The sequence below is a fragment of the Lissotriton vulgaris genome, chromosome 6 (assembly GCF_964263255.1).
Source record: "Lissotriton vulgaris chromosome 6, aLisVul1.2, whole genome shotgun sequence".
Taxonomy (NCBI): Eukaryota; Metazoa; Chordata; class Amphibia; order Caudata; family Salamandridae; genus Lissotriton; species Lissotriton vulgaris.
The window spans coordinates 65,924,208-65,951,543 of record NC_141694.1 but is presented as its reverse complement, the minus strand read 5'-3'; the positions used below and the strand labels follow the sequence as shown (position 1 = coordinate 65,951,543).

The following is a 27,336-nucleotide window of genomic DNA, read 5'->3' as shown; positions in this document are numbered from 1 at the left end:
TATGTCTCACCCAGGAGGCTAGTCCACCTCCCTTCCGATGTCCGGTAAGGATCGACGGTCATCCAATGATGGCCTTAGCTGACTCAGGTTGTCGGCAAAGCGTGATACGACCGCAAGAAATACCCAACCCTCTGGGGCCGATGACTGGCACCGTAGACATCCAGTGTGTACACGGTGATACCCGGAGATATCCCACCACCCGGGTACAGGTACAACAGTACTCGGGAGAGCGTAGTCCCCTTAATGTGGGACTAGTACCCAACCTGCCGGAACAGGTAATCTTGGGCAGTGATTACCACGGGCTTCCCCGACTGTTACACGACGCCACCAACTCCTTGGAGAAATGGTGGTCCGAGGCTCCTTTTTCCCGTAATCCTCCTCCTGTGGAGCCCACAACCAAGGCTCCGAAGACAAAAGGACAAAAGAAGAAAGAGAAAAGGACCTACGCCGCTGCATATCCTGTGCAGGTGGAACTGCATCCCTGGGACAATGACCGAGAGTTCCGTGCAGCACAACAAGAAGACCCAGTACTACAGGACGCCTGGGGACGAGCCCTTGATAATGAGGATCCCTTGCACGTATGTCCCTATTTCTTTAAACGAAATGGTCTATTGTATAGGAAAGGTGGACCCCAACAAGAATCCCAGCTGCTCGTTCCAGGTCCCTTTCGTGAGAAGGTATTATTCTTAGCACATAGCCATTTGTTAGGAGGCCATTTCGGGGACGACAAAACCGTACAAACGATACTGGAGAAATTCTATTGGCCGGGCATACATAAACAAGTGAGTCAATACTGCAAAGAGTGTCCGGTATGTCAAAAGAACAGTCGATACCGGCCTCCAAGAGTCCCCCTTCAGCCACTCCCCCTTATCGATGTCCCTTTCACCAGGGTGGGGATGGACCTAATAGGTCCCATGTTGCCCTCGAAAAGTGGATGTCGGTACGCTCTCGTTCTCGTGGACTATGCCACTCGATTCCCTGAAGCCATCCCGTTAAAACATCCCACCACTCAGAACATTGCAAGAGCCTTGGTAACCATCTTCACCCGAGTGGGCTTTCCCCGTGAGATATTAACAGACCAAGGTACCCCATTTGTTTCGTCTCTCATGCGTCAGGTGTGTTCACAACTGGGCATAAAACAAATAAGAACTTCTGCCTATCACCCCCAGACCGACGGACTTGTAGAACGGTACAATGCGACTCTAAAGACCACTCTCAAGAAGTTGCTGGGACTAGAAAGCCGTCGCTGGGAGGAAATGCTTCCTTTGGCCCTTTTCGCTATCCGCTGCAAGGTCCAGAGCAGCACAGGGTACTCCCCCTATGAACTCCTCTACGGAAGACCCCCGAGAACCCTCCTAGACATGGCTCGGGAAGCCTGGGAAGCCGAGCCTGACCGTACCCGACCCCTGCCGGAATATGTCGCCAACCTTAAAACTCATCTGGGCCAAATTAGGGAAATCGTGAGGCAGAACCTATTGACCGCCCAAGCCACACAAAAACGGCAATATGACCGGGGAGCCAAACCCAGAACCTTTGTTCCCGGAGACCTAGTGTTACTTCTTATACCCTCATCCGACCACAAACTGCTTGGACAGTGGCAGGGCCCTTATCTGGTGACGAAACAGGTAACCCCTGTTACATATGAGATTGAACTAGACCCTGTTCGTAAACAGAGGCAAATCTACCATATAAATTTGCTCAAGAAATGGGAGGGGCCTCAACCCGTGCTCTCCAGCAGGCTCAACCCAGGGGATCCGCTCTTCGTAAAATGTGTTGACCCGGAACTTCCGCCAAACAAGAGACAAGACCTCAGGAAAATCCTATCACCCATACAAAAGGTGTTTTCCACGTCTCCGGGACACACCACAGTCATCGAGCATGCGATCCAAACAGAACCTGGAAAAATCGTGAGACAACGTCCCTACCGCATCCCAGAGGCCCGCCGCAAAATCATCCAAGAGGAAGTACAAGAAATGATGAAAATGGGTATTATCGAGCCCTCCGTTAGTTGTTGGAACTCACCCATCGTGCTTGTTCCGAAACCCGATGGCTCAACAAGATTTTGTATTGACTTCCGGGAAGTCAATAAAGTATCAAGTTTCGACACGTATCCACTACCCCGAGTAGATGAGATGATAGAACGCATTGGACGGGCTCGCTATATCAGCACGCTGGATCTCTGTAAAGGATACTGGCAGATCCCCATGAAGACCGAAGATAAAAAGAAAACGGCGTTCTCTACGCCGGACGGCCTATTCCAGTTTCGAGTTATGCCCTTCGGGCTTCACGGGGCCCCAGCAACCTTTCAACGGGCTATGAACATTGTCCTGCAACCACATGCCCAATACGCAGGAGCTTATCTTGACGATATAGTTATTTATAGCAACGACTGGCCTGAACACCTGTCCCATCTCGAAAGAGTAATCACTTCCCTGGGTGAATATGGGTTCACCATTAACCCTGCTAAAACAACTCTGGCGGCCCAAACCGTGAAATACCTGGGTTACCTCCTCGGGAAGGGGGTTATACGACCTCAAGACAACAAAATAAAAGCCATTCAGTCCATCCCTTTCCCCCAAACCAAAAAGGACCTCCGGGCCTTCCTTGGGCTGTTAGGATACTATCGGAGGTTCATCCCAAACTTTTCTCAGACTGCAGTACCCCTAACCGATCTCCTGAAGAAAACCCCTGGAACAGAAACCCTGCTACGACAACCCTCACCTCAAATGTTGACGGCTTTTCAGACCCTGAAAAATGCACTGTTGTCCGAGCCAGTTCTCATCAGTCCTGACTACACACAACCCTTCGTTCTCCAGACTGATGCCTCGGAACAGGGACTGGGAGCGGTCCTATCCCAAAAAGACCAGTCAGGCATAGAGAGACCTATCCTCTACCTCAGTAGGAAACTCTTTCCCCGTGAGATGAACTACGCGGTAGTCGAGAAAGAAGCTCTAGCTATTAAATGGGCCATTGAGAGCTTGCGTTATTACCTAGAAGGGCGAGAGTTCATTCTGTATACGGACCACGCACCCCTAGAATGGATGGCACGTAACAGGGGACACAATGACAGGGTCCTACGCTGGTTCTTGTCCTTACAGCCCTACAGATTCCAGACAAAGCATAGAAAAGGGGCCGAGCAGGGAAATGCAGACTACCTATCCAGATATCCCCCACCTTCCACCCCCACAAGAAGGATAGCTAGGGAAAGGGGATGTGGAAGGGGAACGAAACAGACCTCAACGGAGAGACCCTCGAGTGAGGGTTCCTCGAGTTCTAATTCTCCTGCGTCTCTGACAACCAGGAGTCCTTCTTCTTTGTTTCCCCTGCAGGCACACAACCATTGGAACCAACCCAGACTCATCCCGGAAACGGAACCTCCCGAGCGCCTTGACCCCGGAAGTCCCGAACCGGAAGCAGCCTACCGGGAAACCGGAAGTCCCACCTCCATCCCAGGGCCCGGAACTATAAAAGACGCCGACGAAGAGAGGAGAACGTTCCCGATAGCCGACTCGTGGCAGGAGACAGCGCACAGAGAACCATCGAGAGAGAGAGAGAGGAGTACGAGGATCGAAGACGGAGAGTTGGAGGACGTCTGGACCGAGGAGTGGTGGAGTCCTCAGGAGGTGGCTGGAGAGCGGCCGTAACTCGCGGAAGAGTTACGGCGGGGCACGTGAGTACCTTGTTACCGTCTCCGTGTACCCCCTTTTGTAGATACCTGTAGATATTTGTATCGAGTTAGACCTCACTGTTAGAGCACCTCTACACTGTATATAAACTAAATTAGAGACACTTCACTAGTCAATCTTGTATAATATTCCCTACACCCCCCCCCTTCACCAGCGCACCTCCCTTCTACCCTCTCCCACCTCTTCCCCCCCCCCTTCTCCACCCCTATCCGCCCCCTTCCTCACGGCTCTCTCTTTTCCCCCGCACGCCCCGGTGTTGGTAACGGTACCAGAGAAGTCTTTACCAAAGGACTAACCCCTGCTTCTCCCTTTTCCCTCCGAGGTCATCCCAACGCCCGGAAGACGTGAAGACCTCTGGAAGATCCCCTGGACCACGTACCGCTGGGAGACGACCAAAGCTACACCCCGGAGTTCTTTATGTACATACCCCCTTACTGTTGTCGAAAAGAACAATAAAAGAGCTACCATAGCCCAATATATACGGCCTCCACGCCTGTTATTCCGGCCCGCAGCAACCCACAGTCCACAGTCGATATATGGATGACTCTACATGGGTCCCAAAAGGGGGTCACTTTTAAAAATTACAAATTTCATCACCAGTCTTGGATAGACTTCATTCTAATTAATCACACTATAGTTAAATTCGTAAAATCAGTTGCTCATCTACCTTTCCATCTCTCAGACCATACAGCCATCTTGCTTGAGCTTGAGGTTTCATCCAGGCCCTCGTCAAAATACTGGTCGTTTGACAGATCAATACTCTCTACTTCGGACATCTCAGAGACATTAAATCTGGAAGTCAAACTCTTTTGGGAGTTTAACCAGGGGTCTGCGCCACCCGGAATAACATGGGACGCATTTAAAGCAACCCTAAGGGGTTATTTAACCAATATTTCTGCATACAAAAATAAGACCTATAGGGAAGCTGTAGCCTCTATTGAACTGGAGATAGCAAAACTTCAAGAAGAGATTATCACAAAATCAGTATTAACAGGGTCTCCACCAGCTGGGTTGGAAGATAAACTAACAGTCCTAAAGGGAGATCTTTCTTCAGTCTTGAGTGCACGGGTCTTAGAGAGATGGGAGGCTAGCAGATTGGCCCACTTCGAATATGGGGAAGGAGCCGGTAAGCTCCTTGCCTGGAAGTCGAAGACTGATAGGGCCCGAAATAACATCAGTGCCATCAGCAAAGATGGTGCACTACACTCTACAGATGAGGGAATCAGTGGCACTTTTAGAAGTTTCTTTAGTGAGATATATCAAGAAGATAGCGACGTACAACCTATTCAAGCAAGGGATTGGTTATCTAGGATCGCTCTACCGGTTCTGGACCCTGAACAAATGGAAATTTTAGATGCCCTATTACATCGGAGGAAGTTAGCCTAGCCATCTCGAATAGTAAAAAAAGGCAAAGCAGCAGGACCAGACGGGTTACCCTCGGAAATATACAAAGTAATCTGTCCATCTATTCTTCCCTACTAACAAATCTGTTTAACAAAATCTTGTTAGAAGGTGCCTTACCTCCTGCCTCCTGGGATAGGGCCTCTATAACCCTGATTTTAAAGCCTGGTAAACCTGCAACCAATTGCGGGTCATATAGACCAATCTCAATTCTTAGTACGGATTATAAAATCTTTGCAGCCGTACTTGCGAATAGATTGGGGGGTGTAGCAAATAACATCTTGCATATGGATCAGAAAGGTTTTGTAAAAGAGAGGCAACTGCACGAACTGACGTATGACCTCATTGGTGCAATAGATATGGCCACTTCAGCATCACTTCCTTTAGCAGTTTTCACTCTTGATGCCACAAAGGCCTTTGACAGGGTAAACTGGGTGTACTTAAAAGAAGTGTTAAAAAAGTTCAATCTGGGAGACAACTTTAGACGAGCAGTAAAACTACTATATAAAAATCCTTCTGCTTCACTATTGGTTAACGGGAAGCTTACGGAGCCATTCGATATTACACGAGGAACCCGTCAAGGGTGTCCCCTCTCTCCACTTTTATTTGATTTATATATCGAGCCTTTTGCTCAATTGATTCGGGAAAATACCAATATAAAACCATTTATTTTTGAAGGTTGGGAACGGAAAGTCGCACTATACGCGGACGATGTCCTTATCTTTTCATCTGATTTAAGTTCAGCTTTCCCTACGGTCATATCTAGCGCAGAAGAGTTTGGGGTAATATCCGGTTATGAAGTGAATGCATCCAAAACCGACATTATGGTTTGGAATCATCCTGCACCGGTTGTAGGAGTACAGCCAAGTGCCACCCTTAGGTATCTTGGGTTAAATAGCTATACGGATATTAATAAGATCGCCCCTCTAAATTTTGCCCGGGTGGCTGAGGAAGCTCGAAGATTGTTGAGATCATGGTCAGCTCTTCCTCTTTCCCTGATAGGTAGATCTAATTTGGTTAAAATGACCATTTTACCCAAGATTATGTTTTTGTTTAACACTATCCCTCTTTTTTTTGATCCATCTTTGACTGCCAAACTCCAAACTGAATTAAATAGATTCAATTGGAACAGCCGCACGCCCAGGTTATCCTGGAAGAAGATTAGACGGCGTCGAGAAAAAGGAGGCCTCGCAGCACCAGACCTCCAGATATATGGTTGGGCTTTCGAATTCTCCCATATTAGGATGCTTTTAAAGACCCCCAATAACGTAGGGAGTGGAAAACTATTCGTAGCACTCCTCAAAGGAGAAAAAATTGGGCCAACAAACTTTTTGTTAAAATTTGGGGATCCCAAGTACTTTAAGAAGGTCAAGTTAAAGGTGCTGAGGGACTTAGCCAGAACATGGACAAATCTAAGACGTACACTCAATTTGGATTACTATCAAAGTCGGGCCCGCTATGGGACTCGCCAGGTGCTCCACCTTGGCTTTTGGATAGTTTAGCCCTCCCAGTTAGAGAGGCTGGGATCTCAGCTTGGGGGGACCTGTTTGTTGACGGAGTATTACTTTCATGGGAGTCCTTGAGCTCAATAATAGGAACTCGCTTTTCACGATTTAAATACCTACAAATTCAGAGTTGGTCCCAAGCATACAGTTTAAGAAGGGGTAGGCATAAATTAGGTGCTGACAATAATCTAGTATCCTATCTGATGGACAAACCTCCTTTTAAAAAAGAGGTAACATTCTGGTATAATCTTATATTAGACGAGATTGATGGTGAATTCCTGCTACCCCGTTCCCTCTGGGAAACATATATACCTAACACTGATGTAGAGGGCCTGTGGCTTAAATCATTTAAGACTCTGGGGGAGACTATAAAACCATCTTGGCTTCGTCGAAACCACTTGTTCACCCTACATAGAGCGTACTATTCTCCACAACGTTTATCAAAGTTCACTAATAATGCTCAGGTCTCATGTCCTAGATGTGGTTTAGCAGCAGCCTCAGATACACATATGTTCTTTGAGTGTCCCTATATAACATCTTTTTGGAATGAAATCTGTGCTTCCCTCTCACTAGCAATTGATCTAAAAGTCAGTCCTTGCCCCACGTTAGTTTTCTTTGGTATTATACCTGAGATTGAAGGTATAAGTAAAAAACTGGTCTTCTATAGTTGTTTATTAGCTAGAAGAGAAATTTGTAAACGCTGGAAAGACAAGACACCTCCTCTTTATACAGAGTGGCAAGCAGCGATGTTACAGATGTCCAAAATAGATATGGCTAGAGTAGGCAACCAACACAAAAGAAGATTTTGGCTACTTTTGAACTGGTAACTACAGCCCAGAACATTATGGGTTTTTTTTTCCCCCCCCAAGTCCTATGATTGTGCTGCTTGGATGGATCATTTGATCCCTTTTTGCTTTACATACCCTATATATGCAACTTCGGCTATGAAATGGGTTGTACATAGCAGTTCACCATCCCTGTTGGTACCATTAGATGAGGATAAAGTTGGGATGCGTGGCATTGTGGGATATGTTGGCAGCTACCATCTAAATCCCCCCCCCCAGTATACCTGGGCCAGTGCCTCAGTCATCTTCTATATTTCCTCGTCACCAAGGGCGAATATGAGGACGCAAAAATAAAAAAAGAAAAAAAGAAAATAATCTTTGGGCCACCATGTCCCGTGATTATGTTGACTAATAGCTGATCTTGCAGGCTCTTGTCAACTTTCACTGACGGGGGATACTTTTTGTTTTTTGTTATTAGCTTTGTCTATCACCTCCCTTGGGTGTCCTTGTTTGCCCATCTCTCTAGAACTATTCTCTACATTCCTTGTAGGCTGTCCATATTCCGGCTTTGTGGACCGAACTACTTGTTTTAATTTATTCCCGATGATTATGGATTGGCCTGTTGGGCTCCCAGCTGTTCTATTTGCTCCTTGTAGTTCATGGTCACCCCTCTCAAGACTCCAGTTTGCACTACTTGTTTCGGGTGAGTCGGTCACGAGTTCGTCGTCATCGCACTCCTCTGTGCATACTGAAGTAATGAATCTTGGCACAAGTGCTTTCCCACAAGTTTGAACTTCCATGGAGGTGGGCTGATGTTCTTCCTCTCTAACAGTTTGGATTTGGGGTTGTCTTAGTTTCTTGGAGAGATTAAAAATTGGATAATTGACCAGGGCCTGCTTGCTAGCAGGTCTGCTGTTTAGTTGTTGATTTCTGGCTTTTCTAGCACACTTTTTTTGTCTTTTGGTTAAGACTGGCTGTTGGATATTTATGGTTTTTATCTGCTCCTGCCTTTGTTCCATGCCATCACCTTCCTGCTACCTGGCACACGCAGGTCATGGACACCACAACCGGTGCTCCCTAAACGCTGGGCCAGGGACACCAAAAACCTTGGCCTCAATGAACTTGAGATTCGCTGCAAATCCGACCCCCCCCCCACCCCCCACCACATCACCTCGGTCAGCGACTTAAATGATCACTACTCAGTTACAATGTTGAACATCTTGGATGACCTAGCCCCTCTTAAACTAAAAAGAACTCAAGTCAATGATAGAAACCCATCGTTCACTGGCTCCCTCAATGATGAGAGGAGATCCCTCCGACAAACCGAAAGAATCTGGAGACAGCACCCCTCGGCAGATCACCTCAAACTTCTTCGCCAGGCCAGAAAGTCTTACAACAAGAAAATCATCAACTCAAAAAAGGAATTTTTCAGAGCGGAACTAGGAAATGCCCAGAACAGACCTCGCAAGCTCTTTGAAATGGTCAAACTTCAATCGAACAAACTGTCCAAAACAACGAAAGAAACCCCCAAGTTTATCATCTCCTCTGAGGACTTCTCTTCTTTTTTCGCAAACAAAATTAAAGCCCTAGATATCGAAATCAAAGCAGCCTCACTCCCCCCTCCGAACCTTGACCTTCCAACGTCTCTCCCCTTGCCGACATGGTCCGCACCGCAGAATCAAGCACAATGGTCCTAATTCACACCCTATGATGAACACGCGGTCGCTAAAATCCTCTCAACCCTGAACCCTAACAACCATTTCAACGACCCGCTCCCCTCGAACTGTCTCACGGCCGTTGCCAAATCTATTATTCCCAGCTGGACTGCGATTATCAACGCCTCTCTCCGGCAGGGATCAATACCGGCCTCACTGAAAGCTGGCCAAGTCCTCCCCATTCTAAAAAAGCCGTCATTGGACCCAGCCTCCCCAGACAACTTTAGACCAATTTTCAACATTCCTCTCCTGGCCAAAGTGCTGGGAAAGTGCGTCCAGACACAGCTAAGTCTCCACATCAACAACTTCCATCTACTTGACGACTGCCAATCCGGATTCAGACCGGGTCACAGTACTGAAACCACCATGCTCCACATTGTCGATGATGCTCTTCTAGCTCTTGACCAAGATAAAACCTGTCTCTTGATTCTCCTTGATCTTTCCTCCGCCTTCGACACGGTCAACCACGAGATGCTACTCGAACACCTTGAACTGAGAATGGGATTAGATGGTACAGTCCTCGACTGGTTTAGCGCCTACCTTCAAAACCGATCAGATCGGTTCTTAATCAACGGCGAACTGTCCGCCCCCTCCATGGTCACGGTGGGAGTCCCGCAAGGATCAACGTTGTCCCCCACCCTCTTCAATCTCTACCTCAAACCCTTTGCACTGCAAATATCTCCTTCCATATGTACACTGATGACACTCAGATTATTCTCACCTTCAATGAGGCCCTGAAGCTGACCGTCAGATGGCTCTCCTCAAACCAATTTAAACTCAATGCTCAGAAAACTGAGTTCCTTTTAATCTCCCCGCCCAAGAACAACTCTGAGATCCAGACATGGATTAAAGCCATCACTGCCTTAAACTGTTCTCCAACCATTGTGGATTCGGCCAAATCCCTGGGAATTACCTTGGACCACAATTTGAACATGCGAGACCATGTCAACGCAATGGCCAAATCTGCCAGATTCCACCTAAGCTACCTATGAAAATTGAAACCTTTTCTTGACGCTCCTGACCTAAAACTAGCAGTCCAATCATTAGTTATCTCCCGACTGGAATATGGTTGCTCCACCCTCTCCGGCTTACCTAAGATCTTGCTGGCTCCCTTAAAAACATGCCTCAATGCAGTCGCCAGACTACTTACAGGCTCTAGAAAATTCGATCACATCACTCCTCACTTGAAAGCTCTGAACTGGCTTCCTGTCGAGGCTAGGATCCACCTCAAACTGGCATGCATCACGCACAAGGCCTTACACTCTAACTCCCCTGCGTATCTTGCACAGAAGCTTGTGTTATCTGGAGGAAGCAGAAACTCACGATCGGCTAACACCCTCCTCCTCCGGCCTGCTCGCTTTAGGAAAACAAAAACTTACAATCGAGCCTTGGCCGGATCTGCACCAAGTATATGAAACTCCCTCCCTCCTGACATCAGAACAATCCCCTCCCTTGCACGCTTCAAAAAAGAGGCCAAATCCTTCCTCATGGGTAAATTCCTTGATTAAAGCTCCTCAGCTACCTAAGAGACTATTGCCTCATACTGCGACTTTGTACAGTACTCGTGTGATTTCCTGCCTATTGTATGTCTCTTGCTCTCTGTAAAATGCCCCGTTGTACAGTCTCTCCTTCCCCAAATGTATAGTATTGTTGAAATCTCCCGCCTACCTTATGACCCCTCAATTTCTGTAAGCTCTATGAAGTACAGGTCCTGTGATACACTACGCTCTATACTACCGTTTGTCTATGTAAAGCGCTCTGATACCCTCACGGGTCAAGTTCACGCTGAATAAAACCTTAAAATAAATAAATAAATTAATTAATTAATTTCAGTGGTCAACGAGTCACTATATTTGATTGGATCTAGGGATTGGTCATTTGATGGTATTGGAACCTCTATTAATTTTCCATATTTTATATTTGTTGCCTTTTTTGTGGTAAGTTTGAGTCTATTATTTGTTGTGACATTTTTTCCATCATTTTTTCTGTTTTTACTATTTCGTCATGGAACATGACTTTTTGGAGCTCTGTGGTGATAGTGTCTCGTTCTTCAAGTTTTCTGATGGTGCCAAGATTTTCCGTATTATCCGACTCACGGTTTACACGTTTGCACTCCAGTAAGATGTTTTTAAGTATTGTTGGTAGATCCCTTTGTTTTTCTAGTATAGGGCTACATGTACAATTTGGGGACTGGGCCTGAGGGTTAGTTTGGTCCTGGAAGTTTGCAAGCGTGTTTGTCATAATAACAAGTTTTTTATTTATGTCTGAAATATGTTCATCAATTAGGCTCATAAGATTAATTTGAATGTCGAATTTGTCGGACTGTATATTCAGCGTTTTGATGGATGTTTCTAATATTTTCCCCAGAGCACCATGTAATTTTATTATGGATTCCAAATTGTAATTGGGCTCAAATTTTCCCTTGAGAGATTTATCCACCTGCTGGCACCGGTTAGTGTTAAAAGTTGGCGTATTCCTTGAGCCTTTTATGTTTTCCTCCGGGTTTTCCCTTGCCATATCAACTCGATATTCCAAATTTAGTTCAGTCGATTGACATGTTTTATTAAATGCCTTTGAGGATGCTAACACGCTCGAAATGTCTATTATTGTTTCCTGTCGAGCTTCTTGACATATTTTATTAAGTGGATCCGTAGGTACTAGCACTGCCTGTTCCACCCCGCTTGATATCTCAATTATGTTTTCCTTTTCTGTTTCTGACATCAGTTGTTTGAATGTATAGTTGCCAGTTAGAGTTTTATCTTGCACATCTTTAGACTGATTTTTAAGCTTGTTGAAAGCTTTGATTTGCTTAGGGTCTGTTTCTTTTCTATTCTTAATTTGTATATCATTAGTGGACGTTGTACTCAATGCTTGTAGAATTTCCTTGTTATCAATGAATATTTGTGACTCCATCCACGAATCGCACACCTCATCCTTTTTATTGAAATCGACCTTTACTTGATTTGATCGCGACTCTTGTCTAGGTGTCGAATGGTTATTGGGTTTTTCTTTGTGCACTTCATATGGTTCGTTTGTGTCATTACGTCCTCGACCGTACCCTAAAATCAGGGGGCTCCCCTCCCCTAGTTGGTCCAAATTGGCGTCGCTGATTAGTAGTGCTGGTAATGTAGTTGACCTTATTACTCTAGTTTGGCTTGTATGCATTATGGGATTGTGCCTTGGATTTTCCAATGTGCTGTCAGTGATCCCATCCGTGAGACCATGCCATTTCTTTTTGCTTTGCCTGCTCTTGCTCATGGCCGTGACCTCCCCATTCTATATGTACTTGCGTTTGTAGTATGTACTTATTGGTCCCCTGGCATATTGGACTCTGCGCCTCTTGAGCTGTTGGCTTGCTCGTGCCTAGTTCTTCTATTCCGATTGTGGGCACTATACTAGGCATTGAGTGAGGCGAGGAAGTTGATTTGTCGACCGTCTGTGTAATTGCTTTGCACGGTGGTTTTTGGAGACCATTTGGCGTTGCTGGCATTGAGTAAATTGCTGCGACTGGGTCTTTCAAAAACGAAAATTTGCCAGTGGGATTTATTGAGCCAAATATCGAGTAGATTGGTGGCATTAAAGGAATTGTTGATGAGTTGGCAGCACTACACTGAGCGTTATTATTGTTTGTTTTGGGTTTGGTTTTCTGTTTCATAGGTTGTGGTGGGTTCTTTCGTGTCCTACCCAATCTCATTGTTCCGAAAAATATTGACGTGAATGGCCCCTTGCTACCTAAGGAACTGATGTGGCTATGTCTAGTCTGATTTTGCCGCAGGGCAGTGAGAGTGCCTCCTTGCGTTACTCTATGGCCCCGGCTACTACCAACAGTGTTTGGGTTTTTTTTTTTTTTTGCAGAAGGAGATTTACATGCGGATTTGCATGCGGCAGCAGCTGGGGGTTGGTAATTATTTATTTATAATTATTTATAATTAATTGATTCTGGAATTTGCGCAGCCACTTGTTCGCTTTTTTTGAATGACCTCCACTGGCCCTGCCCTTATCTCCCAGGGTGGAGGAAAGGCTGGGAGTCCCAGGTGGGATGTCGGGACTTACTGTGGGTAGCGTCAAACTCTTCCCTGCGCTTCGTACATTCAGCACACACTGCTGCCCAATGTCCACTGTCTGCCGCTATCTGCCGTCTCTCAGACCCTAGCGAACCCTTCTAGGTGGTGGTGGTAGTGGTAGGGAAGCGCTTGGAGACGGCAGGCAGCTCTCTCGTGGGGTGGAACAGGGTGGAACCAAATAGTGGCTGATGGAGTGGGTACAGGTTTGGGGACCTGCGCAGCGAACTTTGCCCCCTTTCTGACCTCCTTTCAGGCCTCCTTTCTGCCCGCCGCAGGCCACTCACAACACTGCCCCCCGACACCCATCTTCCACACTCCTATAGCGTCATATGGAGTCCGTTCAACGTTGACCGCACCACGCCTCAGCTCAGGGCTCACCTCGCCTCACCACTGGTGTCTATATCCCCACCGAGCCTGGCGGGGATGGGCTGGGCAGGGCAGGGCAGAGCTGGACTGGGCTGTGGACCCGCTGTGGACAGGCGGTACTTGCGATGTCCGCAACCGCACTGGCAAATTCGCCCCCTGGGCTGGTCTGGTTCAGGTCCGGTCCAGGCCCGAGTGATGGCAGCAATTGAAATTACCATGGCTTCTCCCGGCCTCTCCCCAGGGCTCGGGACACAGATCGCGGCCTGGATTCCTGCCACGACCTGCTGCAGGGGCAGCCTTAGGCATCTGCAAGCTGTGCACCTGCACAGGGCAACCAAACCCCAGGGGCCACCACGCCAATATATATCCTTAATATAATAATCCTCTGAGGCTGGATACATATTTGCGTGGTGGCCCCTGGCAGGGATTTGGCGGCCTCCGGCTCTGTTCCACTTCCAAACACTCTGACCCCGCCCCCATCTTCACTGGCCTCCGCGCTCTGCCCCGCCCGGACCCCCTCTTATGGGGCCCCCTACCTATGCTCCCTGCCCAGGGCCGCCATGAGCCTAGAGCCGCCCCTGCCTGCTGTGCGGACACTGGCTATCAATCAAGGGGCAGACAATCTCGTTACTCGAGACTCAAGGCTCCGTATTGACCTGCACCCTGCTGTCAGCTTCATCTCCCGCCCAGCTGTTGCTGCTACTGCACTGTATTTTGGGAATGTGTTGCACGCCTGTGCAAGATTTAATGCTCACCCGCTCAGACCGCTCAGCCTGTTTCAGTTCCCGCTGCGCTCCCGCCTCACCTGCTCTTGCCGGTCAATAACTTACCCCCACTTGTGTGGAGGTCGCTGGAGGCAGGGGACGGCAAGCTGGGGGCTAATAGTCTGGGGCTGAGCCTGCCGAGCTGAAAGCTGAAATCCGAGATCTGCTAAGCCAAGAGCAGTCAACAGCTAGCAGCCGGCTTCTCCCTCGCATATTCCTAAGGCGATCAGCGTGAAGACACGGAGCTAGAGTCAGGATCACCGCAGCAGGGATATACATTGTCTACTTCACTGCATAGTACTTTTAACAGTCCTCATACTCATAGAACTGAGATTTGGAACAATAGGGTAAAACCTGTGTGTGGTTGTTGAACGTCTTCAAGAGCCTACACTGTCACTTGGGAGGCTACACTTACTTGAGACTATGAACTTGAATTAAGTATTTTGCTTACATAATTCAATTAAAAAAGCTTGTTTTCACATTTGCATTTTTCACACTTTTCACCGCTCTCCATACCAGGTAGCAGAAGACGTTTGCGAGCCGCAAAGTTGTAAAAGTTCACCACCTCCAACTTAATAAAAAAGTTTTTTTAAACTTTTGGATCTTTTCTTAGTTTCCTTCTGGCAGAATGCATTTTATTGTTTAAAGAAATAATAAAAATGCACAATTGAAACAGAAAAGGGAATGATTACCTAAATATAAACTTTTAAATAAAAAAAATAGGGGTATCGTCCCCTTGATTCCCCTGCTCATCCCATTGCAACCTCAGTACTGCAGTATAGTTGTCAAACACTTTAGATGGAAGGCAGTCGAAAACACTGACACGAAAATGCTTGAACAGCAAATTGATCCTAAAACTAAAGAGAAAGAATATGATTTCATGGATTTTTAAATTTTTTTGCTTAAAAAAAAAATGTAATTCATAGCAGCCACTCCTTGGAATACATGTTTCTCTCTGCAGTAAACTGCCTTTTTCTCTGGGGCAAAACCGGCTTTTCGTCAGTCTTGGGGAGCCACAGCTAAGGACACATCATGGAAGCCAGCACGATAACTTGGAGGGTCAATGGAAGTGCTATCAATTCCTGAGTTCATTGTGCACATCACACGTTTTTGGTAATGCTGATGCAACTGCCGTAGGAAGGGGGGTGCGGTGGGTGCGAGCCGCCCAGGTGTCATCACTGAGGGAGGTGACAAAATGGCAAAAATATGTACGTATTGAAACTTTTTAGTTCAGTCAACAATTGCAACAAAACGCAGCTGAACTCAACGGGGTGGGTGACAAGAAATTTTCCACACCGGGTACCACCTGACCTTACTACGCCACTGGCTGATGCACACGTCCATCCCAGGACGATAAAATGGGGGGAAAGAGGTCTAGTTCTTTCAGTGAATCAAGCTCTAATCCCGACTTCCTTACTTGAAAAATCATGTGAACTTTATTTCCAATCTTGGTTCCCTGCCAAAATGGAAATGATTTGCATGAAGCTAATAAGCACCCCCTAGAATTATGCAACATGTTAACAACTAGGCATTCATTGCATTGTTCAGTGAAACTACTTTCAGCCACTCTGTGACTTAACTTGCTATTTGAGGGAATGCCTTTTTCAACAGATGCATGGAAAACGCGCTGTTTCTGACAGAGCCTTATCGCACTGCCTCCTCATATCTACCACCAGTGATACCTACTGCAAATGCACAATCTAAAGGCATTTAAGAATTCTGTTAGGTGGGTTGTGGACAAAGCTCTTAGTTTAACAGCACCCTCTGCCTCACCATGCTCTGACTGGTGTGAATCTTGCTCATCGGCGACTTGGGTCCGTGAAAGCTCCAGGACATGGTGAATGTCAAGGTAGGGCCTTTGATGTCTTCACTGTAAGGTACTTTTTGAAACATTTCTCCTTGATGTTTTCAACAGGAATAAGGTCTCACTGTTTGGTTCCTTGTATACTGAATGCTTATTGTGTCTGAACATTATCTAGTACACATAACTCCAACCCACATCCTGTGCAGCACTCTAGGGGTAGGATGCCAGGGTTTTTCTGAAAAAGGGTAGAAATGGCAGACAGGATACCATTTTTCAAGTTCTTGCCCTAATCACCAACAATGTCCTCAGGATACAAAGAAACAGCTGTTATACAAGTAGCAGATGGGATCAGCAGCTAGTTCTTCCATCATATTCTCCGTACAGTAACCTATGTCTCTTGGCTATTCACTCACACCACCAGTTACTCGCTTGAAAGCAGAAATAGAATTCATGTTTAAACACATAAACATGACAGACTACCCACATTTAATGGTAAGTGATGTATTTCCATCATTGCTCTAAAATCACCATTTATTTTGATTATAATATGGGAAGGTGCACCCAATTATCCAATTTTATAGAATCTTCTTTATTTTACTTTCATTACTCCATATTCATGAAAACAGATTATATGGAGACTGTTATAGCCATGTTTTATAATGGCACATGGAGAATGGAATCATAATAATTCTGGAACATAGAAATCTCATCATTTCATCGCCTAACTACATGAAACCCTATAGAAGCCCTGAAGAAGTTCATTCTATGAACGAAACATGTTGGCTAGAGGCTGTTTTGATGAAAACAGAGTAAAAAAAGCACAAAAAAACCAAAGAATCTTTAAAATTGGAAACTTTGGACTCTTTATCATTGGGTGCACCTTCCCATATTGTTTTCTGTACACGTTTCTGCCTTGCAGCAGCACTACTCAATGGCTGGGACTGGGGTATGAGTGCACCGGACTTTAATTTAAAGAAGATTGTGGGAGGTACGATTTTCTGTTACCTGCCGTGGCTTCTTGGTTGGTAATATTTATTTTGATTATGTAAAACATGGCCTGCAGAATGATCATTAGTTGATTATGTAAAACACCTCCAGAATGATTTCAGAAAGAGCAAAGTATCAGCAGCACTCCACAGTACACATCCAGTACGAGGCATGAAAATAGAGATTGCAGCCGAAGCGTCATGATATGCAGGTGACTCTACTTTAGTAGCTATGTTAATATCTAGGGTGTCAAACTCTACATTGTATCCTAAGTTATGAAATGACCCACCCTTCACAACAATATGGCTGCCATTTTAAAGTCCTTTGTTTATAGACTTTCATTGTAGAATGATGACAGAGTTACTTTCCTAAACACAGATCTTTCAAGCTCAATTTACTTTTTAGATGTAACAAACTACTCTGAATAACAACTTAATTAGCACCATGGTGATGCACCATTCTTGGTAATGTTGGTCATTGTTCAGGGAGAAGCCTATATAACAAGAGAGGTGATCCGTAGGACATAGGGTAACATAAGCAATGATTCTGGGGTGTTAATTGTAAGACTTCATACAACAAACACTATTAGAACATTGGAAGATTGGGAGCTCCATTGAAAACAGCGGAGTGCTCCAGGCTTCTAATGGTGGGTAGAAGCCTGGTGCTACAGGGGTAGGCCATGCTCTAGCAAAACAAAAATCATGTGCACTAGGACACCCCTTGACTAACCTCTGTGAATGGGTGAGTGTACACTTCAGTGTAGTGCATAAACATCGCCTTTCTCTTCCCCCTCCATAGGACCAGAGGAGTTCTCTTTGACTGCAATGCTGTTCTATAAATCTCGCTAAGAAATAGGTGGAACCACCCTGAATCCCCCGGCCTGACCCTTACCAGTTTGGTTCACTTCATAGTATCATTGTACAGACTTAATTGGGAGTTTGTCTGAATATCCAAAGAGGGTGGGGGATTATATCCTGTTTACCATAATGAGCAGCAGTTAATTTGCATAATCTTAACTCCAGAATAAGTTTGTGTTACTGACTCACTGTGCCACATATATTAATATTATAGAAATGTTAATAGTAAAATCTTCACTGATGTCCATGCTGAATCGTATTGGTATGTCCATTACCTCAACTTAAAGTAAATTAACAGTTTGTATGATGGAGTGGTAGTCTTTGGTTCAATGACAAATTATCTTTTTTTGTTATGTTATCTACTTGTATTCTGTGTATTTTACATGTTTCCCCTTTTTTCAGGATAAGGATTTCGTCGGAATATTCTTTCTTTGTTATGATCTTTATGTGTTATGTTATCTACTTGAAATCTGTGTATTTAACACGTTTCCCCTTCTTTCAGGATAAGGATTTCGTCATTATGTGGCATCTTCTAGATCTTCCATGATGAAGGACACAGTACAAAGACAGCTACAGTGCGGCCCAAAAATTATCCTTTTTTGCTTTTTATGCATCATTTTGTTCTCAGTTCTTGTTCATCAAAAGGTATATGAGATTGTGAACCACCTCACACCCCTGCCTAACAGCAGCGGGCAGAAGCCAATCAGAGACTTTCCACCACAGAGCACCGCGAGGCACCCGCTTGTACCGCCATATCCCCATGATTACAAATTCACCATCAATCAGCCAGACAAGTGCAAGGGTGGATCACCATTCTTGGTGATGTTGGTCATTGTTCAGGGGGACGACTATATAACAAGAGACGTGATCCGGAGGACATGGGGCAACATAAGCAATGTCTCTGGTGTGTCGATTGTAAGACTATTTGTAACAGCGATATCTCCTCGATTTAACAGCAGTGTCGCACTTGCATTCCAAGAAGAGAGCAGTACGTACCAAGACATTATTCAACAAGACTTCTTAGACACGTATAATAACCTGACCCTGAAAACTCTAATGGGGATGGAGTGGGTGTCTAAATACTGCCCAAATGCTAACTATGTTTTAAAAATAGACAGCGACATGTTCCTGAATGTCAATTATTTGATTTACATGCTCCTGAAGCCTGATCTTCCAACCAGAAAAAATTACATCTCAGGATATTATATCCCAAGGTTTAGGGTACAACGGTTGAGGGGTCGTAAATATTATGTCCCCAAAGAGATCTACACTGGAGAAATGTACCCACCTTACGTAGCAGGGCAAGCCTATGTGTTTTCTGGAGACATGGCCAAGAAGATCTACGATGTTGCACAGATTGTGCCGTTGATCCACATTGAGGACGCTTTTGTCGGCATCTGTCTCGAAAAGCTACAGATAAAAATTACTAGGTCGCCCCCAGGGCTTTTTCATATGCTCAAAATAAATTACAACCACTGCCGGTTCCAAGCTCTTATCACTGTTCACCACTACGGCCCAGAAGAGCTTCTACAAATATGGCAAGACTTCAAGACCAGCCGCAAATGTCCAAGCAAAAAAAACAGTTAAGTGCATGCGCATTGTTGACAACTATACACTTCAAACAACGGAAAACAGACTGGCAGAGAGATCGAGTGCCTTCATCTTCAAAGGTAGACGCTGAGACACCTTATATTTCAAAGACCGCCACTAGAAGGCTATCACTCAAAGAAAGCTTCTGGTTGGTCTGACGATCCTGTGATAAACCAATGGTTGAAGTTTGTCATATTATGGGACGATTTGCACAGGCCTCTAAAACTAATCAAAAGCACCTTGGAGTTGGACAGCATTTCTGTTTCAGTTTAACCCTTTAAGCCATGCTGCACCCATTCTTTGGATTTCTCTTGGATACAGGACAATCCTGGAAGGGGATACACCTCTTTCCAGCCCTTTGGTCCCTTTCCCCTGGATCGCGTGGTTTGGTCCATTGTCCAAGCTGACAATGTTTTAGAAATTAAAAGTTTGTTGGAAAGTTTATTAATCCATTATTTGCGAATCCCAGGTGGGTAAGTGCTTGCCCAGCGTGTCCGACCCATTGTAACATTTAGTATATTGGAAGTAGTCACACATTGACATGAATCACTCAGCAAGCAGTACTGATCATTAATTGGCAATGAACAATAGGCAGGCCTGCTAAGGTCATTACTTGCTATGATACTCAAAGCAATCCATAGTGGTAATTAATTGGTACGCTGAGTTGGACAAGTCCTTAGTGGGAGCTACCTAGTTGTTGTAATGGCTAATGTTTTATGTATGGAAACTATTGTGACCGGACATTCTCATAATGGGAACCCTCACCATGTGATACATAAAAGACCCCTGTGGGCGTTCTACCAAAATAATTTGTTTTCAATATTGATCTGCACATACATCCACTCCACAATATGAACTTGAGCAAAGAACATTTTTGTGCAATTTTACAACAAATGACTGTTAAATTGGTTACTTAGTAATTGTATGTTTGTATAGGTATTTTTATAGTGCCAACTGACCTAGGAAGAAACTGCGTGCTATATATAGCAAATACAGTATATTGAAACTGAATCAATCGAGAGGGATGGGCATTATGACTTTGTGTATACAAAACTTCTTGGCACTAGTAAAGCACAACACAAAGTAAAGACCATCAGCGCACTGGGAAAGCTCATGCAGACCAAGCCCCTAGATAGAGAGTTCTGAAGAAGGAGAGCAGCGCTGAAGGGCCACATAAGCGCATCAGAACATCCTTCTGGGGTTACAGCAGCTGAAATGTAGCGCCATGGAAGTCAGGTTTTTTGACAAAACAGCCCTATAGGTGATGCTTTAGGCTGAAGAAGACTCTACCCCACACTTGAAACTGGTGCATGCTACAAAGAGAAGGTTAAACACTGTCCTGATGGAACACACCAGGAATCAGACCATGAGCTGAGTTTGGCACCAACTAGAGCCGGCGCACCAGGGGCAGCTAAGAAAGGACCTTAACATAATCGAGCCAAGACACGGACTGGGACAGAGTGTAGGCCAGGACTCAACTAGGCAACTCAATCTGTAGAAAACAAGTGCTAGATACCTTTTTCACCAGAGTGCCCACATGAAAGCGTATATATATACACCCTGGTTGAGGAAGACTTAACTATGAGCTGGTCGTGAATCCTTTATGGAAGGCTGATGGGGACAAGATGGCAGAATCCCAAACTAAAGGGACGTAGAGCTCCAAGTTTTATGTTGGCTTATGTGACATTTTCTAGTTTCCAGTATACTTATGTGTGACATTTCTGGGTTTCTAGTACACTTATGTGCAACATTTCCCGGTTTTCAGTATACTTATGTGTGACATTACCTGGTTGTCAGTATGCTTATGTGCAACATTTCCTGGTTTTCAGTACACTAAAGTGTGACGTTTCCCATTGTTCAGTATGCTTATGTGTAATATTTGCTGGTTTTCAGTATGCTTATATGCAACACATAACACTTTAAGTAACTCTTTATGGCGGGTAAAATGAGCAGAAACATCAGAAATGTATCCCATTTTTAGGTCTCGCCTATGCAGCACGCATGCGCTGCATAGGAAAGAGAGCTTTAGTAATCAGCACAGCTTTCCCTGCAAAAACGTGCATGCGTTGCATTGCTTCCAAAGGCAACGCGTGCACGTCTGGTGATTCACTTGCAGGAGAGAGCAGCTGGCGTCTTATGTTACCAATTAGCGTGCCTTGCTGCTCGCTCCCGCGAGGGAATCGTGCAGGCCCCCTCCTCGCTCCCTTCCCCTCCCCCTGCTGCCGCATGAGCTGCGTACGTTTTTTCACTTTTTTTTTTTACTTTGAAACTAAGAGCGGCGCCACTTCATGGACACCGCACTCGGTTTATTGATATATTTCTTAACTTTAGCACTGAGCGCAGCACCCACTTCAAGAACACCACTCTCAGTGTTGAAGTTAAGAAATATATAAAGAAACCGAGCGCTGTGTCCGTGAAGCGGCGCCGTGCTCAGTTTTAACCCCTTCCATGCTCATGACGAGCTCAGCTCATCATGCAGCACAGTGCTCCTGTGCTCATGACGAGCTCAGCTCGTCATGACCACACCCGTTTTCATTGCTGTCCAGCACAGCAGGGGAAACTCTCAAGCAGCGATGTGGTTAAACGTAAACATTTGCAATGCAATCGGACCGATTACATTGCAAATGCTTGTTTAAAAGGGCCAATGTAACAAGTAACGGAACATCTGGCATTTGACTGTTTTTATTTCCATGTGTGGAAAAGTTTGTTTTTGGCAAAATGAACACTTCGTGTTTCTGCTGCGTAGGAAGATTGAAGCCACGCAACTGTTTCTAATTTGAAAACTACTAAGATTACCTTAACGCGCAAATAAGCTTAACTGCAGGGCACTTTGTCGCCTTTAAAATGCAACTGTTTTCTTTGTGCCGCACCCTGTGCCACACTCTCATTTTATCCACCATCTTTCATTCCCATTCTTATCACTCTCGGTCCCTCCCACACAGCTGCAGTTCTTGCCAAAAGCCAATCAGATAGCCCTCGGTCGGTCTCTTCGCGCTGCAGATTTCTGGTTTGTGCACCTCCTCCATCTGAACGGATTTTAAATAAACAGACTTTTGTTGTTTGATCCAGGCCCCAAGAGTTGCATTGTTTTTAAAACCGTTAACTGGCACGTTAAAACACTTTCTTTTATTGTGTCATAAAGCAGTCTAATTTATTATAATATTTTACATTGTTATGCTTTTAGATGTTAGACTAAAACTCCTACATTGCAACCGTGTCAAACTAGTTCCAAAACTGTTTTGGGCTGGACATATGAACCAAAGACCTGTGCGAAGCCCTTTCTGTCCGTCATTTAATACAAGTACCAGTGGTGAAAAATTGCTTGGCACTGGTGCAAAATTGCCTGATACTGTGGTTATCCTAGGGCACAGCCACTCCGAAGGAGCCGTACAGCTGCAACACCACCTGTATTTGCCCACGCCCTCTTAGAGTGCTTAACCCCATGAGTGCTGAGGACTCCTGATCCCCTGTTTTTGCAGTTTTCAAAGTAGTTGTCGTTTTTTTGTCTTTTTTAGTAACACACAGGTTGTGTTAGAAACCTGCGCCAAACCCACGACGATCCTGGAAAGCAATGCATTCATGAAAAGTAGGTAAAATTCACAAATAAATTTGGTGTCATTTGCGTAGATTACTGATGGTTTTCTCAAACTAATTATTGAGATGAAAATAAGTAAGAAATAAAGTAGCAATTGGTGAGTTTTTAATTGCACTTCTTTGCCCTGGTAGCGGATAAACAAAAGTAATATACAGTTATGGCTCTTGTACTCTTATGGTTTAAGGAAATAATTTGATAATAATAAATGTTCTACCATTCTATAGGCCTAAACATTTTATAATTCTGGTACTCTGCGTGGGTGGCTGGGCCTCTTGCTTGTGACGGGAGAGGCCACATAAAACCACAAAGAGCTGTCCAGATTCTTCCTTTCAAATTCAACAATTCTGTAAATCTAATAGTAATTGGACCAGGGTTCACCCGCGCCAAAGTCAGCCTCTCAACTCCAGACAATCCTGACACCCAGGTGAGGCTATTATTAATATTATTATTATTACATTTCTTATGTAGCGCCAGAATCGACCCCCGAAGGGGTATCTCCGCGCTTGCCTTGGGAACCCGTCCTGGTTTTTCCCTGTGAGATAGCCCCTACAGGGCATCCCCAAGGTGAAAGCCAGGCATCCCGGCGCGGGGGGCCGTTGGGGAGATTAAGCAAGCTTAATGCCCAGAGTTGCAGAGTGTGAACCCATGATTAGGTCAGGCACCGAAGCGAGAATTATCAAGTCCGTGGACATTTGAGCTCAACACCCTGCCGCGTCGGGAATCGAACCCTGGTCCCGGGTCTGACCTCTGCTTCAAGGTCTGCCTGCTCTAACCAGTGTGCCACACTTTTCCACTCCGCTATGGTTATGTGATGTGCATGGATCTCACTACGCTTTCTTACCAAACATGCCTTGCATGCATCAAGGTGCACTTGAAAATGGCGTTCCACTGGTGATGCAGTAAGTTCCTCTCATCCCCGCAACAGGTCTTGAGCAGCTACACAGTCTCCAATCTCCTGGTCGGCGCACTGGTGTGCGGCTCAGAACCTGTGGCCCTTCAGTGGCACGCTGCACCTGGGCGACAGCCCTCACTCTTCGTAGCGGTGCACCGAGGCAAGGTATTTTGCTTTTCATGGCGGCCCTGCTGCCATACGGAGTCGCTGACAGGCTCCAGGACAAGTGATCTTGATTGTCCTGGGTGGTGTCCTTCACCCAGCAAGGAGACTTGCAGACCTTGTACCTAGGACTGGAGACTAACAGGCAGAAGTCTTGCTGAGCTTCTCAAAGTTGATGTTCAGCCCCAGATGAGTGCTTGACAGTTGATATTTTGGGACATTCAAGCTCCCCAGTTTAGAATTAATTTCCAGACAGAGATGTGAATTAGTCTTCCTCTTTGAAATTTGTGTGGTGGATGCTACTTCTTTTGAAGTGTCCCCTCCTCTGTTCTGTCCTTTGTCCTGGAAGTAGTCCATCACAGTGGAAATAGATCCAACCTTGATTGTCCCAAAACGCAGGTGTTTTTTTTTGGGCGGGGGTGCCAAGAGGATTACACCTGAATGTCCGCCTCAATGATGTATATCTAACAAAGCATCACAAAGGCTCCAGCATGCTCTTTACGATTTCATATCACTTTAGTGTTGTCCTTATCTCTGCACTGTTGTCCTTCTCTGCCCCATCCTCTCCATGAGATGTGACCAGGCCCCGCTGACCAGAGACCTTTCCAGAATCAAAGAGCCCCTTTGAAGTGCACAGGAGAGCTGAGCTCTCCCTTCCTCCAATCTTTGCCCGACCCAGCTTTTATGAATGTGTCTGTCTACAAATCTGTCTGGGAGGTCTTCTTCACATACCTCACCAAGGCCCTGGAGTTCAAGTATGGAAGTCACAGCCCTCCATGTATTGTAACAATAACAGGCACACGTGCATCACAGCACACACACAAACACACTTGCGCTGCACAGCACTGTATGCTAACATGATGTAGGTCGAGGGTGCGTTAAGCACATACCAGTGGAACTGTACAGGACTGGGTGAGGCCCCTCTCCAGTGACGCAGGTAAAAAGTCCTGTTTGCACTACTGATCCAGATTACAAAAACATGATATGATGCCACTACTACTCACATGCTACTTCACTCTTCATAAAAGCAGCAACTATGTACCACTGTGAGGATAGCTCTTTTGGCTCCCTTCCATGTCTAATTAGATAAGCCTATGTTATGGTGCACACACATGATGCATGTGCGCCCATGCCAAAAAATCAGAATTAAGGATCCAGATATTGCAGCATGGGCTCCTAGGGCAGTGATGCATGTCTGTCACCATGTAGGAGACTTGCCAGTCCCAACAGGCTTTCACTCATTTGACACCGGTGGACAGAGGAATGTCCCTATAAGCATGGATCCTCCTCATATATCCTGTCTGAAATCCTGATCCACGCGGGTGGATTCTTACTGCTGGTGGTCTACTGAGGCGGGAGCTGCCTTCCGCCTTCGAATCGGTGGTTCCTACGCTGAGCTACGTCGAGTTGAACTCCGTGCCAGGGCTGTGCCATTGTCTCTCCGGTCTCCGCCACTCCGCACGATTGGACTGCGTAGTGACTGCCTGATGTCCCTACTGGCGGAGTGCTAGAGTCTACAGTGCTCGCTTCCATCGGCCTGGTCTGCTTGTCTAGCTCGGACTCTCTCCCTGGCTCGCTGGGTTCGGGCTTGGCTGGTGCAGCCCTTTGTCCTCATCGGATCCATCATGGCGGGCAGAGGGGACCCCGACAAGACGTCGAGCAAAGGCGTTCGCGGAAAAGCACAGACGCAACAGAACAGGATTGAGCGGTATGTCCAGCCGAAGACACCGCCTGCCACGGGGTCTTCTGCTAAAAGCCTTCCATCGACTGGCTCGCCTGACGGCTCCGAGCCTACCCTAAGCGACATTATGGGGGCCATTACCAGTTTTCGGGCCGACATGCAGCAGCAACATGAGATCTTGACCCACAAGGTGGACACGATGGCTGTTGATCTGACTCTCATTAGAGCCGACTTGGGCAAGACTAATGATCGAGTGAAGACACTGGACATTAAGACCTCCAGCCTAACAGCTGACGTCTCGGACCTGCAAACCGAGGTCCGGAACCTGCGGATGACTACGGAACACTTCTCAAGGCGGCTGGAGGACTTTGAGGGACGTGCCAGGCGGCAGAACGTCCGCATTGTCGGTGTTCCGGAGGGCTCGGAAGAAGCGGCGACGGACCTCTTTGTGGAGGACCTGATAAAGACCCATTTGGCGCCGTCTGGTCTTAGTAACTTTTTCTCTGTGGAACGTGCCCACCGGGTGCCGGGCGGCCCGCCGAAGTCGGGCGTGGCGCCTAGACCCATTGTGGCACGGCTTCTCAACTTTCGAGACCGAGATGCGGTCCTGCAGGCGTCCAGACGGCATGGGCCGCTTAAGTACCAGAATGCTGAAATACATTTCTATCCAGACTTTACTAGGGCTGTTCAGCGACAGCGTCAGAGCTACGCGGGTGTAAAACGGCGACTGCGAGACATGGGATATAAATATTCTATGATGTTCCCTGCCAAAGTCCGGGTTGAACATGAGGGCCGTGCCCTGTTCTTTGACTTCGCCGAGAATGTGAGTGAATGGTTGGACACTCTGTCGCCGCGTCGGGACGCTCAAGATGGACAAGATGGAGGTGCGGCTGGTGGCTCGAATCTATGAGACTTGGCTCTACTGTATACCTTCGGCGTTTGGTGACCCCGCTTCATGAGACTGTCGGTACTGTTCTTCAGTGACTCTGTCGACTTTCCTGTTGTCTCATGGAGGGTGGCGGGAGGTGTTCGTGGAGATTCCTTACTCCTCTGGGGACTTTTCGTAGAGTAGTTTATGGGGCGACAGGCACACTGCTGGTTGGGGGGGCTTTTTAGTCTGATGCAGGGGTGCAGGGTGGGGGGTGCAATTATGCAAGTTTCTTTGTTTGTTCGTTCTTTCTCTCTTCTTTCCTCTAGGCAATGGGTCATGTTTACTGCTGTTCTTCACTTGCTGTTTGGGTTTGTCGGGGTTGGGTGGGGCGGACTACGGGACGATGGGGGGTAGGAAATTGAAAGTGATCAGTTGGAATGTTAATGGGTTGGGTGACCGTGTTAAGAGAGGGGTGGTGATTCAACTGCTCAAAAGACATATGCCCGATGTTGTGCTTCTACAAGAGACGCATTTGATTGGAAACTCGTGCAAAGCTCTTAACCGTAAGGGCTACAAGATGGTGGCCCACTCTGGGTTCTCTTCGGGCTCCC

At 46.2% G+C, this 27,336-nt stretch overlaps 1 protein-coding gene across 1 annotated transcript in view; it reads left to right on the top strand.

The window, feature by feature from the left end:
• Window positions 1-22,588, top strand: part of LOC147706793 (beta-1,3-galactosyltransferase 2-like) — a 47,643-nt gene extending 25,055 nt beyond the window's left edge. The window contains exon 2 of the mRNA XM_086925925.1: window positions 18,437-22,588. Within this exon, the coding sequence (XP_086782051.1) occupies window positions 18,478-19,521 (1,044 nt within the window). The 5' untranslated portion in view covers window positions 18,437-18,477 and the 3' untranslated portion in view covers window positions 19,522-22,588. The remainder of the gene's footprint in view (window positions 1-18,436) is intronic.
• Window positions 22,589-27,336: the final 4,748 nt, after the last annotated feature.